Source organism: Odocoileus virginianus, chromosome 17, assembly GCF_023699985.2.
Source record: "Odocoileus virginianus isolate 20LAN1187 ecotype Illinois chromosome 17, Ovbor_1.2, whole genome shotgun sequence".
NCBI lineage: Eukaryota > Metazoa > Chordata > Mammalia > Artiodactyla > Cervidae > Odocoileus > Odocoileus virginianus.
Genome location: NC_069690.1, coordinates 44,151,367 through 44,165,648, shown reverse-complemented (window position 1 = coordinate 44,165,648; position 14,282 = coordinate 44,151,367). Strand labels below are relative to the sequence as shown.

Sequence of the window (14,282 nt, the reverse complement as noted above, 5' to 3'; positions counted from 1 at the left end):
AAATGACTTAACTCGAGGGGTAGCATCGTCTCTTGGCATTTTGCCTTTGGAAAGAGATGCAATAAAGTTTATATCTCACCATGGCAAATGTTGCCTGAAGCAAATTAGCTTTGTCTAGTAGAAAGACTTGGCCCAAAACAAAGAGCCCTACCCTCAACACACACTTACTATATTGTGACAATCTTTTGATGGTAAAACTTTGAATGAGTTTTAGGAGTACAGTATTAATTTATTTCCAATAGCAGATAGCTCAAATTCTTTCATTACCTTTTCCTGTCACTTATGATAAACACAAAAATTCAAAAGGAACAAGTTGGTATCTCTTCCCTTAAGAATCTTTTATGACCCACCACCCATTTTCTGCTTTGTTGCCCCTGCCCACCTTGTTACCCTGCTACATAGATGCTAGCATGGCTCTCATATATTTTCCCATCAACATCCATCTTCCTCTTTTCAGTGTGAAAGCTTCCTGGGGACAAAGTCCTTGTCCTATTCTTTGTGTCCCCAGCACAGCACTTAGAATAGTGCTGACACACAGTGGGTATGGCACTCTGTGAATGTTTTTGAATGAATTCATTAATTTTTGTCAACTGTGATTCCACGATTTATTTTCCTGTTGCCTGCATAACCACAGTGAAACTCTGATTCTTATTAGGGACTCTTGGCATTATAAAATGTTTAGAAAACGTGGTGAGTTTAAGACATTGTATTGACGCTACTGAAACCTCCTGGTGGAGGGCCCTTAGGAGCCTGCTCTCTGGCACTCTGGCCAAAGAAAAACTGACCCTGGATGCTCTTTCCCCAAAGTAGGCATCAGGAAACTCATGAGGGGTGGGGGTGGGGGGTGGGAGGCCACCCCAGATAGGGATCTGTAGCTCTGGACACACCCTCAACACCTTCATTAACTGGAAAGGAACTGTGTGAAACTGGATTTCTGAGCCACAAGACAGTAAGAGAGTCTTTACCAAAGCCAGGCATAGATAGACAAGGCTCTTTACCTTGACTTGGAAATTCCCTTCTGGCCATGGAATGTACTCACTATGATTTGCTTGTGTCACAGAGAAATCACAGAATTTTTGAGCAGAAGGGGTATAAAACCCACACTTGTTATTGAAGAGTAGTCAGGAAAAGTCTATAAAATTAGGCTACAGCAATGTATTTTCTTTATATTTTTCACACTACTGAACAAAAACATCATCTTTTTCCATAACTGAAAGGTTCCTACTGGCCACAGATAATTCACTTCAGAGGCATACTTCTTGAAAAACAAGGATCTGGGTGATTGGGAGAGCCCTGTGGTGGATGTTCAGGAATTCGTTTTCCTTTACCATTTAAAAGAAGCTAATGGTTGAGGAAGCATCCACACCTTTCGTTCCATGAAGAATATTGTGCTAAACTTAGACCTTTGCACCTCTGCACTGCATAGATTTTAAGCATTTCAGAACTTTGCACATGAGCAGGAATCAAAGTTAAATTAAAAAATGGAACTTCATGGACCCTTCCCGTATTGGAGCAGCATCAGTGGGATTCCATGACAGTGCTAATTTGAATGTTTTTGCTTGGTGCCTTTTATTGCCTGTGCCAAAGATCAGTGCTATGGAAACCAGACCATTTCATACATAGGAGTTAGATAAGTCTCTTGGCCTCTTTGTACCTTAGTTTCCTCATTTGAGAAAAAAAAAGGGATCTCAAGACATACTTTTCAGGATTTATACTAGGCTTACACCCAGGTAACCAATAACTGTATGATGTTTTTACACACAGTTTTATACATGTATTCATCTTCTATTTCACTTACAACTTGTGTAAAAACTGCATTCCATGCCAGGCCTGAAATGTTCCAAAGCTCAGTTCTGTGAGTAAATTGCAACCAAGATTTCTATAAAAAAAGACACAAGCAAAAGAAGAAGAAAAAAATATATTCTTTCAAAACACTTATCCTTTGGCAGTAAATCTAATTTATATATGATGAAAATAACATCAGTACTCCCTCCATACACTAAAGAAATTTCACTGTGGAAGATAATATGATTTACACTCTAATGATTATATATGTGGTGCATTTAGCAAATGCTCAATAAATGCTTATGTTAAGTGATCTTTACTTCTCTAGGAAAGCAGCACTATTGACATTTGAGACTGGTTAATTCTATCTTGTGCTGGGGCTCTCCTGTACACTGTTGAATGCTTAGTTGCATCTCTGGCCTCTGTCCACTAGATGTCAGTAGTACATACAGTTCTAACAAGCAAAAATGTCTCCAGACGTTGCCAAATGTCGCTGCATGCAAAATCACCCTGGTGGGGAACCACTGTTCTAGAACGATTCACACTGATCTATGTAATAATTCTCACACTCATCTTTGCCAGAGACAAAAAGGACTTGTTATATAATTTTAATAATATTTCAAAATGAGTAACAAGTTAATTTGATAAAAGTTAAGTTTTCTAAAAATTCCAAATATAATGAAGTTATATTTGTAACTTACATAAACTGCAAAAAAGGAAGTGGTTCAAATGAACGTCTTTCAATAGACTGTATTTTATTGCAGGATAAATCTCTAGGAAAAGTAAAAGGAAAATATTGCCTCAATTAGCTATTAGATATCTATTTAATAGGAATAACTAGTAGAGGTTAGAATGATAAAAACAAATAAGTAGCTTTGATCTAAATTCCAAACCTTAGGAATTGTTATTTGAACCTTCCAGAGTCCCTAACCCTGCCTTCACCTCTCTCAAGAAATCTCTATAAATAAAATATATAACTACAGAACTTTTTTAAAGTTTATATCATAATCACCTGGAAGGCAGCTATCACTATGGACTGTGTTAGTCGCTTGGTCGTGTCCAACTCTTTGCGATCCCATGGACTGTAGCCCGCCAGGCTTCTCTGTCCATGGAATTCTCCAGGCAAGAATACTGGAGTGGATTGCCATTCCCTCCTCCAGAGGAACTTCCCAACCCAGGGACTGAACCCTGGTCTCCTGTCTCGCAGTCAGATTCTTTACCGTTTGAGCTACAACTATAGATCTTGATAAATTTTGGAGGTAATCTTTCCTGACAGCAGAATTGATTAGATTCCCACCTTTTGTAGTCTTTCCAAATTCTAGATTATGAGCTCAAAGTTTTTATCTCCAATTACAATTTCTAACATTAAAAGGAATTTTCTTATATTTACACACCTCCCAATTTAGTTCTGTTTTTCTAGGCCAATTCAGTACTAGCAGAAATAAAAGATATCCTTTCATACAACCTGAAAGGAAGTTACTCCCCTCATTGATATGTAACTTTACCTAATTCAGTATTATACTTTCTATCACATTGATTTTTATTTGAAAATACCCACTCTTGACTATAGCTGACTATCCTGTTTCCATTGACATCAGCTTGTGCCTCATTTCACCTGGATGAGTATAACTGTCTTCTGACTGGTGTTTCTATCTCTGCTGTCTCCATTCCTAAGCCAGCCTCTACATGATCATTAGTTTAACTCTCCAGAAAGTGAAAGTTGCTCAGTCGTGTCCGACTCTTTGCGAACCCATGGACTGTAGCCTGCCAGGCTCCTCGGGCCATGGCATTCTCTAGGCCAGAATACTGGAGTGAGTAGCCATTCCCTTCTCCAGGGTCTCTTCCTAACCCAGGGATCGAACCAAGGTCTCCCGCATTGCAGGCGGATTGTTTACCATCTGAGCCAATTTCCAGAAGTAGTCTTCAATACCAGCACCATTTGTGAACTTACTGAAGCTACAAATACTCAGCCCTACTCTGGACTGATTGAATCATTAACTACAGAGGTGGAGCTTGTGTTTCAACAAGCCCTCCAAGTGACTGATTCTGCTGCAGGCTCAAGTCTGTCCTAGAGCACTGCTGTGGTAACATGGTTGCTTGGCACGATATTCTGGGTTTGTCCCCCAATGCCCTTGATAACCTGGCTCTCATCTCCTATTCTCTGTACTGGAACTCTATGGGTACTCAAAGTGTTTTTCCTGTGTTTTGTCTTTCTCCCAATTTTATTTTGCAAGCTTATTCTTCCCAAGATGTCTGTTGGATGATACCAATGGCCCTTTAAGGTTCCGTTTGAATAGCATTGCTTTAGCAACATCTTCCCTGATCCAGTTAGAAGTCTTTTTTTCCCTCTTCTATGCTCCAACACCAGCTTACAGCTCTCATTGCCCTTATTCTTTTCTAAAAAAAGAAAGCTACTTTTGCATCCCATTTCCTCTCAGCATAAAACTCCTTGAATGTATAGGTTAGATCCTGTTTATGCACATTGTCTATCATGTTTGCAGCCAATGCATGGACATAAAGCAAACTCAAATATTTATAAAATCAACAAATAGGGAGTGAATAAGAAGAAAATGACTGTTTTAAAAGAAATGGAGCTTTATTATTTCATGGCTCCCTCTTCTGTGCCTCTACTGCACTTTGTCGTTATGGTTTGAGTTTCTATGTTTATTTTCTCTGTGAGATCATGAATTGCTAGAAGGAATTCTATCTTAGCCACTTTTGTGTTTTCAACACTAGGCTTAGTTCTTAGCATATTCTTTTTTAGCTTTTTTATTGATTGGCATTTTTAAAACAGAATGAGCATATGGATGCTAACATGAAATAATCAGCTTATAAAGTATTTCATAGAAGTAAGGAAGGGCCTAATCCACTGAGTAAGTTATCTTTGTTTTTCTCCAAACTGTGTTTGTAAGGTTTGGCGCCTAGACAGAAGAAAAGAAAATGTTGCCCCTAAGGCTTTGAAGGTTTGATAATTAAAGAACTATTGTTAGGGTGAGGTGAGACTCTTTATATACTCATCTCCTTTAACTCTTTTATCTTTGCAAAAATAATCTACTTGTTAAACAGCATCCTAAATTGGCTTAATAAGGGTTAATAACATACAGATCTTGGATGCCATGGACAAAGGACAAAAATTGAGCTTTTAAAGCAAAGAACACAGTATCTCCTTATCCCTAAATAAACAGAAACATTATGCAAGCATTTCACCTTGGATAAAGAAGCTACAGACGGCATTCCCTGGATGCCCAGTGGTTAGGACTCAGCACTTCCACTGCCAGGGGCCTGGATTCACTCCCTGGTGGAGGAACTAAGATCCTGCAAGCCACACTGCGGCCAAAAAACAGAGGCTGGAGAGACTTTTGTTTTGTACCTAGTGAAGTTAGGGGCATTTCTGATATGTTCATTTAGTGTAAACATTTCTAAATATACCACTTACACATCATCTTTAACATTTTTAATTTCATGCAATTCTTGCATGAAATCCTTAACAATAGTCTGTTCTTTTGATAACTTAATGTGTTCTTGACAAAGTACTGTTTACATAGTTCATCTGCTTAAATATTTAACATTTTAGTGTTAAACGTTAAATATTTAACATTTTCCTGTGTTTTATCTTTCTCTCACTTTCCTTTCACAAGCTTATTCTTACCAAGATGTCTATTGATGATACCAATAGCCCTTCAAGGTTCCGTTTAAACAGCATTGCTTTAATAGCATCTGATCCAGTTTTAGCTTAGATTACATTATCAAAATTATGAGTTAATGGCATTCACACTAATGTAAGTGCTCTATATTTTCTTTCCTGTCAGTGACATTTTGAAGTTAACTTTAATTCCTCTCATTTTACTAAAACAAGTTTTTCAAACGTTTTCCAAAAAGGCCAGGGAGTAAATATTTTAGACTTTGCAGGCCACACAGTCTCTGTCACATATTTTTCTTTGTTTCTCTCTATTTTTTTCATTTACAACCCTTTAAAAATCATTCTTAACTTATGGGCTGTATAAAAATGGACCATGGGTCAGATTTGAGTCATAAACAAAATATAAGCAGATAGTATATGAACATTTATATATAATGTTACAGACATGGGAGTCTATAATTGCTCAGATACTATTACCACTTTTCCTCTACAACTAAAGGGTATTTTCCCATCTATATCTTGTCTAAATAATTAAATTAAAAAATTAATAGGAGGTATTTAATGGTAGAGATGGGCTAGGGCCCTACACAGACTTACAAAATTGTAGAATTGTATGGGTGGAAGAAATTGAAGAGACTATCTAATTTGAACCCGTAGTTACTTTATAGATAAGATCTCATAAATAAATATGATTTACTAATTAACTTACAAATATTGGAGGGATAGCAAGCCTTCAAATGAGTCCTTGTGTAATTCAGTCAAAGAATTTTCACTGAGAATTCTGAAAAGTGAAAATGTTATTTCTCAATCAAAATGCAAAACAACTACAACCATTTACTACATAGTACTCCTGTAAGTGGAGGAAGCTAAGTAATGGTGCCATCTAAACACCCTAATTCTTACTTAATTTAAGGATGGCGATTTCTGCTCTGTTTTCATTTAAACCTTTTTCCTCACATCCTTTGCTGTGTCTCTTTCCATCACACATACACACACACACACACACGCTCCATCCAAATCCACACTCTTCCCACCAAATCATACAGATCATACAGTTAATGCCTACTCTCTAGATCACAGGATTTCTGTTAGAATCCAACTCTGGCAGCACCAACACTGCAGAGGTCCTTCCCTCTTCTCTTTTCCCAAACCTTATTGGGAAGTTCCACACAGAACTGTATCAGGGCTGAAAATGAAGCCATTTGATTTTTTCCTCTAGTAAAACTTTTTTGAAAATTATCCACATATTTTAAAAATATGCATAAAATATATACAATTGTTCAGTTTAATAATGATGAAACAAATCCCTGTGTGACACCACTCATGTCAGAAAAGAATTCTGTCAGCATCTGAGGAGTCCCTGGGCAGAACTTTCCAATCACAGCTCTCTCTCTGACTTCAGTACAGAAGAAACTCTATAAAGATATCAGAGGTCAGTTTCTCTTGCCTGCAAGAATCCCCTTCCTTGCAATATTAACAGTGGCACATCCTTCAGGAATCTTGGGGATCTGAGCACATGCTATGTTGCCTTGTGAATATTTTCACTGAGTTCTGCATTTAAAACATTGTTTTTCCTTACAGTGTATCTTGGTCACATATTTATGTTAATTCCACCTCATATCTTGATTCCATCTCATAAATTAATTCTTTACACATAGTTTATGAGAATTAAAGTATTACTCCCTGGAAACTCTGCAACTCAGTTATAAGGTGGTTCATACTATATAGAATACAGGCATATACATTTTCAAAGGGTCACTAAAACAAAAACACAGAAGACTTTATTCCCACAGAATTCCCACAAAGAACTCTTGGAGTCCTGAAAATGCTTCAAAGATCCTGACCTCACTTTGAAATTCACCATGTTAGAAAGAAGAGCAGTCTTGGACAGCTGAAGGGGGAATGGTCAAGATGGTGTTTAGATGGTGCTAAGACTGATTCTCTCCTCACCTCTGTTAAGTAGTGTTTTCATATTTCCATGGAAATGATCCAAAAAGAAAAAACAAATCAATATGTCCAACAACATTTATAGTAACCCTTTGCATAACTTTGAAAGTTGGAAAGAACTCTACCTCCCCACATCACATACCAAAACTGTGTACACCGTAGGTGATATACAAAAGTCACAGGAAATAATGATATATGAAAAAGGTCAAGACAGAAGAGACTTCGCAGACTGTAGCCCGCCAGGTTCCTCTATCCATGGGATTTCCCAGGCAAGAATACTGGAGTGAGTTGCTATTTCCTCCTCCAGGGGATCTTCCCAATTCAGGGATCGAATCTGCATCTCTTATGTCTCCTGCAGTGGTAGGCAGGTTCTTTACTACTAGCTCCACCTGGGAAGCTCAAATCAATATGCCCAACGACGTTTATAGTAACCCTTTTCATAACTTCGAAAGTTGGAAAGAACTCTATCTCCCCACATCGTGTAACAAAACTGTGTACACCATAGGTGATTTACAAAAGTCACAGGAAATAATGATATATGAAAAAGGTCAAGACAGAAGTGAAACTCATATGTATTAGTTATAAGTCTGAACACTGACAAGGGTTCAATCAGGACAGTGAAGAGATGGGGCTGATCATGAGCTCTTCACGGCACTGTCTTTTTTGATTGGCTCATGCCCATATCAGACTAGTTGGGAGTTTGAATATCGTGGGAGGACAGAGAGTATTTTAAATTAATGGGGTTTCTTTTTATGGACTTGTTTGGATGGCAGGATATTAAAATTTTTAAAAATAACAGTAATAAATTCAACCTAGAAGTAAAGTTTAGACTGAGAATGTCAGTCACCAAAAAGTACCCCCAAAAGAAGCTTCAAATAAGCAACTAACTGAAATAAAGTCTACTGATCTGTAGAACTCCAAATATTCATTCTGACTGAGGCAAGAAATTTAAAACTATGGGGAATCAAGTGTTAAAGCCGGATCAAAAACTTTCTCACACCATGAAAATATCAAAACCAGGCATGAAGTAACGTTTAAGAAACATCCATGTTTCACTTCTGACCAAGGTTCTTATCTAAGGCAATCTTCTAAGTTTCACATTCATTCTTGATTCTATATTTATAGACAATTATCCTTCTCTCCATTCTACAACTTCTGGAAAACTGAGAGGGCTCAGTGTTTCTTTGACTCAACTATACATATAATGCAAATAGTAGGCCATTCTAGAAGTGATTTACTCAACTTTCTCTGCTTTCTTTCTCTCCAAAGTACTCATCAATACTTAAAATTATATCTATTTATCTATTATACTTACTTACTTATTTTTATATATTTGTAACCCCCCTGAGAACTGGAATACTTGGTCTTTTTTGTTTTGGGACTTGTCTCCCTAGCATTTAAAACAGTTCCTGGCACATAGGAGACACATAAAAATATTTATTGAATGAATTAAAAAAGTGATGGCTCATCAACTATCTGATACTTTTATTTAAAACAAATCATCCATATACCATCATTCATGAGGATAAGTACAAGAAAAGAAATGTCTTCACCCCTACATTTGTGACTAAATCTTTTGAGATAAGAATCCATTGAGAACTTCACAAAAACAGTGTCCTTTTCCCTAGAAAACTGCACTGTCTCGAACACATGTAAAAGTATATGTGCAATTTCCATTTGTGGACCATCCTTTTAGGGCAGAGGTCTATGAACAGAGTAGACTGAATTCAGAGGGCTAAACTTGGATGGGAAACAAGATTATATCTCAATTTTCACAATCTCTCAATAAAATCAGCAGGTCCTTCCATTATGAATATAGGCAACAAATCACAGTAGATCAGCAGTAGTTAACTTGGTCCCCAACAGAAATCACAGATCATTTCATATCACATGTACGTTGCAGATATCTCAAAATATCATTTATTCACATCACTACCCCGAGTAATAACATTTATTGACCTACCACTATCTTGTTATTTAATGTGCTAAGAGAAGCATATTTATTACTCTATCACTAATTTTTGAACTATTCTGAAAACTAGTCAGTGTTTCAACATAGTTGGTTTCCTTTGTTTTTCTATATATTTTAACCTATTATACACTTGAAAACATTATCACAAGAACATAAGCTTCTGTAGATTATACGCCAAAGAGACATACGTGAGGGATCAGGAGGGAGATTAAAAAACTCTGTCCTGGGGAGCCACTGACACCAAGTTAGGGACCTCTGCTTATAAGGTATAAACCTCAAGCTGACTTAGAAATCTTCAAATCTTACCAGATTCATGTTACACTATATCATTTCCCACACACAGGCTTTTTAACAGTTAAACAGTTAACTTTTTAAATTCAATTTATTTTTTTTACAAAATACATAATATATATTCACATGGCTCAAAATCCCAAAGATATATAGTACACAATCCAAACTTTTTCTCTTACCTCTGTCCCTTACTCCACCACTCCCCTCTACTCCTCAGAGGAAACTAATGTTAATCTATTTCTTGTGCCACATGACTTTCATTCTTCTTACAAGTGTGGGAAATAAAATCTCCAAGCTAGATACTATCATGGGAAATATAAACTACATTTTGTAGCTACAAAATCCGTAAATTTTAAAAAATTGCCTGGTTCTAGCATTTTTTCCTTACCAATAAGATAGTCAAACTAAGGGAACATGTTATGTCTTTCATTATTAATTTGGAATTCATTTATGACTGGTCTATTCAAGTTGAATGAATGATATGACCATAAATGGTCATGAAATACTAGTTAATTACTTTGAATGTTTTTTCCCAAAATCACTTATGTATCTAAGCAGATTTTTTCTACAAATCAATAAAAAATAACAGTAACAGAAAAATGGACTAAGCACAGACAATTTAGAAAGACAAATGTTCAGTAAACATGTACAGACATTTAAATTCATAAGTGATCAGAAAAATTCAAATTCAGATCAGACCTCTTTGATTCACCCATCACATCAGCCAAAAAGGAGCAGGGGAAGGTGTGGAGAATATCCAATGGTAGAAGGAATGTGATGGAAAGGAATGTCATCATGGCATGTTGATGGGAGTAGAACATGGTCAACACCAAAATCAGACTGATTATATTCTTTGCAGCCAAAGATGGAGAAGCTCTATACAGTCAGCAAAAACAAGACCGGGAGCTGACTGTGGCTTGGATCATGAACTCCTTGTTGCCAAATTCAGACTTAAATGGAATAAAGTGGGGAAAACCACTAGACCATTCAGGTATGACCTAAATTAAGCCCCTTTTGACTATACAGTGGAAGTGAGAAATAGATTTAAGGGACTAGATCTGATAGAGTGCCTGATGAACTATGGACGGAGGTTCGTGACATTGTACAGGAGACAGGGATCAAGACCATAACCAAGAAAAAGAAATGCAAAAAAGCAAAATGGCTGTCTGAGGAGGCCTTACAAATAGCTGTGAAAAGAAGAGAAGCAAAAAGCAAAGGAGAAAAGGAAAGATATACCCATTCGAATGCAGAGTTCCAAAGAATAGCAAGGAGAGATAAGAAAGCCTTCCTCAGCGATCAATGCAAAGAAATAGAGGCAAACAATAGAATGGGAAAGACTAGAGATCTCATCAAGAAAATTAGAGATACCAAGGGAACATTTCATGCAAAGATGGGCTTGATAAAGGACAGAAATGGTATGGACCTAACAGAAGCAGAAGATATTAAGAAGAGGTGGCAAGAATACACAGAAGAACCGTACAAAAAATATCTTCACGACCCAGATAATCACAATGGCGTGATCACTCACCTAGAGCCAGACATCCCAGAAGGTGAAGTCAAGTGGGCCTTAGAAAGTATCACTACAAACAAAGTTAGTGGAGGTGATGGAATTCCAGTTGAGCTTATATTTCAAATCCTGAAAGATGATGCTGTGAAAGTGCTGCACTCAGTATGCCAGCAAATTTGGAAAACTCAGCAGTGGCCACAGGACTGGGAAAGGTCAGTTTTCATTCCAATCCCTAAGAAAGGCAATGCCAAAGAATGCTCAAACTACCACACAATTGCACTCATCTCACACACTAGGAAAGTAATGCTCAAAATTCTCCAAGCCAGGCTTCAGCAGTACGTGAACCATGGACTTCCAGATGTTCAAGCTGGATTTAGACAAGGCAAAGGAACCAGAGATCAAACTGCCAACATTCGCTGGATCATCGAAAAAGCAAGAGAGTTTCAGAAAAAACATCTACTGCTTTACTGACTATGCCAAAGCCTTTGACTGTATGGATCACAATAAACTGTGGAAAATTCTGAAAGAGATGGGAATACCAGACCACCCGACCTGCCTCTTGAGAAACCTGGAAGCAGGTCAGGAAGCAACAGTTGGAACTGGACATGGAAAAACAGACTGGTTCCAAATAGGAAAAGGAGTACGTCAAGGTTATATATTGTCACCCTGCTTATTTAACTTATATGCAGAGTACATCATGAGAAACGCTGGGCTGGATAAAGCACAAGCTGGAATCAAGACTGCCGGGAGAAATATCAATAACCTCAGATATGCAGATGACACCGCCCTTATGGCAGAAAGTGAAGAACTAAAGAGCCTCTTGATGAAAGTAAAAGAGGAGAGTGAAAAAGTTGGCTTAAAGCTCAACATTCAGAAAACTAAGATCATGGCATCCGGTCCCATCACTTCATGGCAAATAGGTGGGGAAACAGCGGCTGACTTTGTTTTTTGGGGGCTCCAAAATCACTGCAGATGATGACTGCAGCCATGAAATTAAAAGACGCTTACTCCTTGGAAGGAAAGTTATGACCAACCTAGATGGCATATTAAAAAGCAGAGACATTACTTTTGTCAATAAAGGTCCATCTAGTCAAGGCTATGGTTTTTACAGTAGTCATGTATGGATGTGAGAGTTGGACTATGAAGAACACTGAGCGCCAAAGAATTGATGCTTTTGAACTGTGGTGTTGGAGAAGACTCTTGAGAGTCCCTTGGACTGCAAGGAGATCCAACCAGTCCATCCTAAAGGAAATCAGTCCTTGGTGTTCATTGGAAGGACTGATGTTGAAGCTGAAACTCCAATATTTTGGCCACCTGATGCAAAGAGCTGACTCATTTGAAAAGACCCTGATGCTGGGGAAGATTGAGGGCAGGAGGAGAAGGGGACAACAGAGGATGAGATGGATGGATGGCATCACCAATTCAATGGACATGAGTTTGGGTAAACTCCGGGAGTTGGTGATGGACAGGGAAGCCTGGCGTGCTGTGGTTCATGGGGTCGCAGAGTCAGACACGACTGAATGACTGAACTGAACTGAAAAATTTGTATCTACATAGTCTTCGCCCCAACAATCCCATTTCTAGATATCTATTCTACAGAAATACCTAACCAGATTCACACAGGTGCCTGTATGAGGATACTCATTGCAGCAATGCATGCAACAAGAAAACTGGACATATAGACGTCCTTCAACAGGGGCATTATTAAACTATGATACATTTATACTATGGAATATTACACAGGAGTTGAAATGAATGGGGTAACCCTCTATGTACTAGGAATGAAAGAAATCTAAGACAACATGAAATGAAAGAGTCAAGTTGCAGGATGTTTCATTTATGTAAAAAAGATAAGAAAATCATACAACAAACTTATTTGGTTATCTGGAAATATATATGTATTCAAATGTATAGGAAAGAGTCTGGAAGGATATATACTAAACTCAAAGCAGCTTGAATGGGGTTTAGGGAGCAAAGAGAGTTTTCACTATACCTGTTATTTTTACATAGTGAGAATATAATCATATAATACTCATATAATGGAAAATAAATGACTGATTTTAAAGAGGGCCTGCCACATTTAATTTTTAAAATAAACAGAATTTCAATCAATAGGTTGCTTTGGGAGATGAAAGGGGAAATACCTTTTCTGACAGCTATTGACCTCAAAATTCTGGACCAAGAAGGATCTTACAAAACAGTGAGCAGTTTGTATTCACATTTGGAGAGAATATACTCACAGTTTCTCAGCCCAACGGTATGCCTTCCATATATTTTCATCAATGTAAGAAATATAGTTTCCTTGGAAATTTCTGTGAAGAAACATAGGTCATATCCTTGAATAGGCAGGAAAAGAATGAAGAGAATATGTAAAAGAACCATGGCCACCTTATGGGGAATATTCAAATGCAGAAAAAAAAAACCATTTTTAATTCCCACAGCTTCCCAGTGTGTGTGCTTAGTCCAACTCTTTATGACCCTCTGGACTATAGCCTGCCAGGCTCCTCTATTCATGAGATTCTCCAGGCAAGAATACTGGAGTGAGTGGCCATTCCCTTTTCTGGGGGATCTTCCCAACCCAGGGATCAAACCTTAAATGTTTAAAATGGAACTCATCTTCCTCAAACTAGCTCTCCTTCCCAACTGCTGTATTTCCACCTGTTATACCACCATCATTCTCCCCATCATGCATGCATGCTAAATCGCTTCAGTCGTGTCCAACTCTTTGCAACTCCATGGACTGTAACCTGCCAGGCTCCTCTGTCCATGGAATTCTCCAGGCAAGAATACTAGAGTGGGGTGCCATTTCCTTCTCCAGAGGATCTTCCCAACCCAGGGAATCAACCCATGTCTCTTATGTCTCTGCTTTGGCAGGCGGGTTCTTTGCCACTAGCACCACCTGGGAAGCCCCACCAACATATGCGATTTTTCTCTTTCCCACATACCCAAGTCCCCCAGCGCTAGTCAATGACTACACCTAGTCGGTTTTGCCTTTGTCATGCTCTCATGATTTTCTTCCTACTCCTCTCACAACTACTCTAATTCAGCCCCGTTTCACTTACCCCTAGATTTTGCTAGACCATTCTATTTGGTCTCCCTGAATCAAGCTTTCCTCTCAAGATCAGTCTACATATGGAATC

At 38.0% G+C, this 14,282-nt stretch overlaps 1 protein-coding gene across 2 annotated transcripts in view; it reads right to left on the bottom strand.

Annotated features, from left to right (window-relative positions):
* The window catches only part of LOC110124750 (leucine-rich repeat-containing protein 37A-like), a 45,561-nt gene that overhangs the window by 24,849 nt on the left and 6,430 nt on the right, over positions 1-14,282 (bottom strand). Inside the window, exons 2-5 of one of the 2 annotated variants that reach the window (XM_020873385.2) lie at positions 13,383-13,454; positions 6,135-6,206; positions 2,487-2,558; positions 1,799-1,879 (exon numbers count right to left, since the gene is read on the bottom strand). In XM_020873385.2, the coding sequence (XP_020729044.2) occupies positions 1,799-1,879; positions 2,487-2,558; positions 6,135-6,206; positions 13,383-13,454 (297 nt within the window). The remainder of the gene's footprint in view (positions 1-1,798; positions 1,880-2,486; positions 2,559-6,134; positions 6,207-13,382; positions 13,455-14,282) is intronic. The other variant, XM_020873386.2, reaches the window with a different exon arrangement.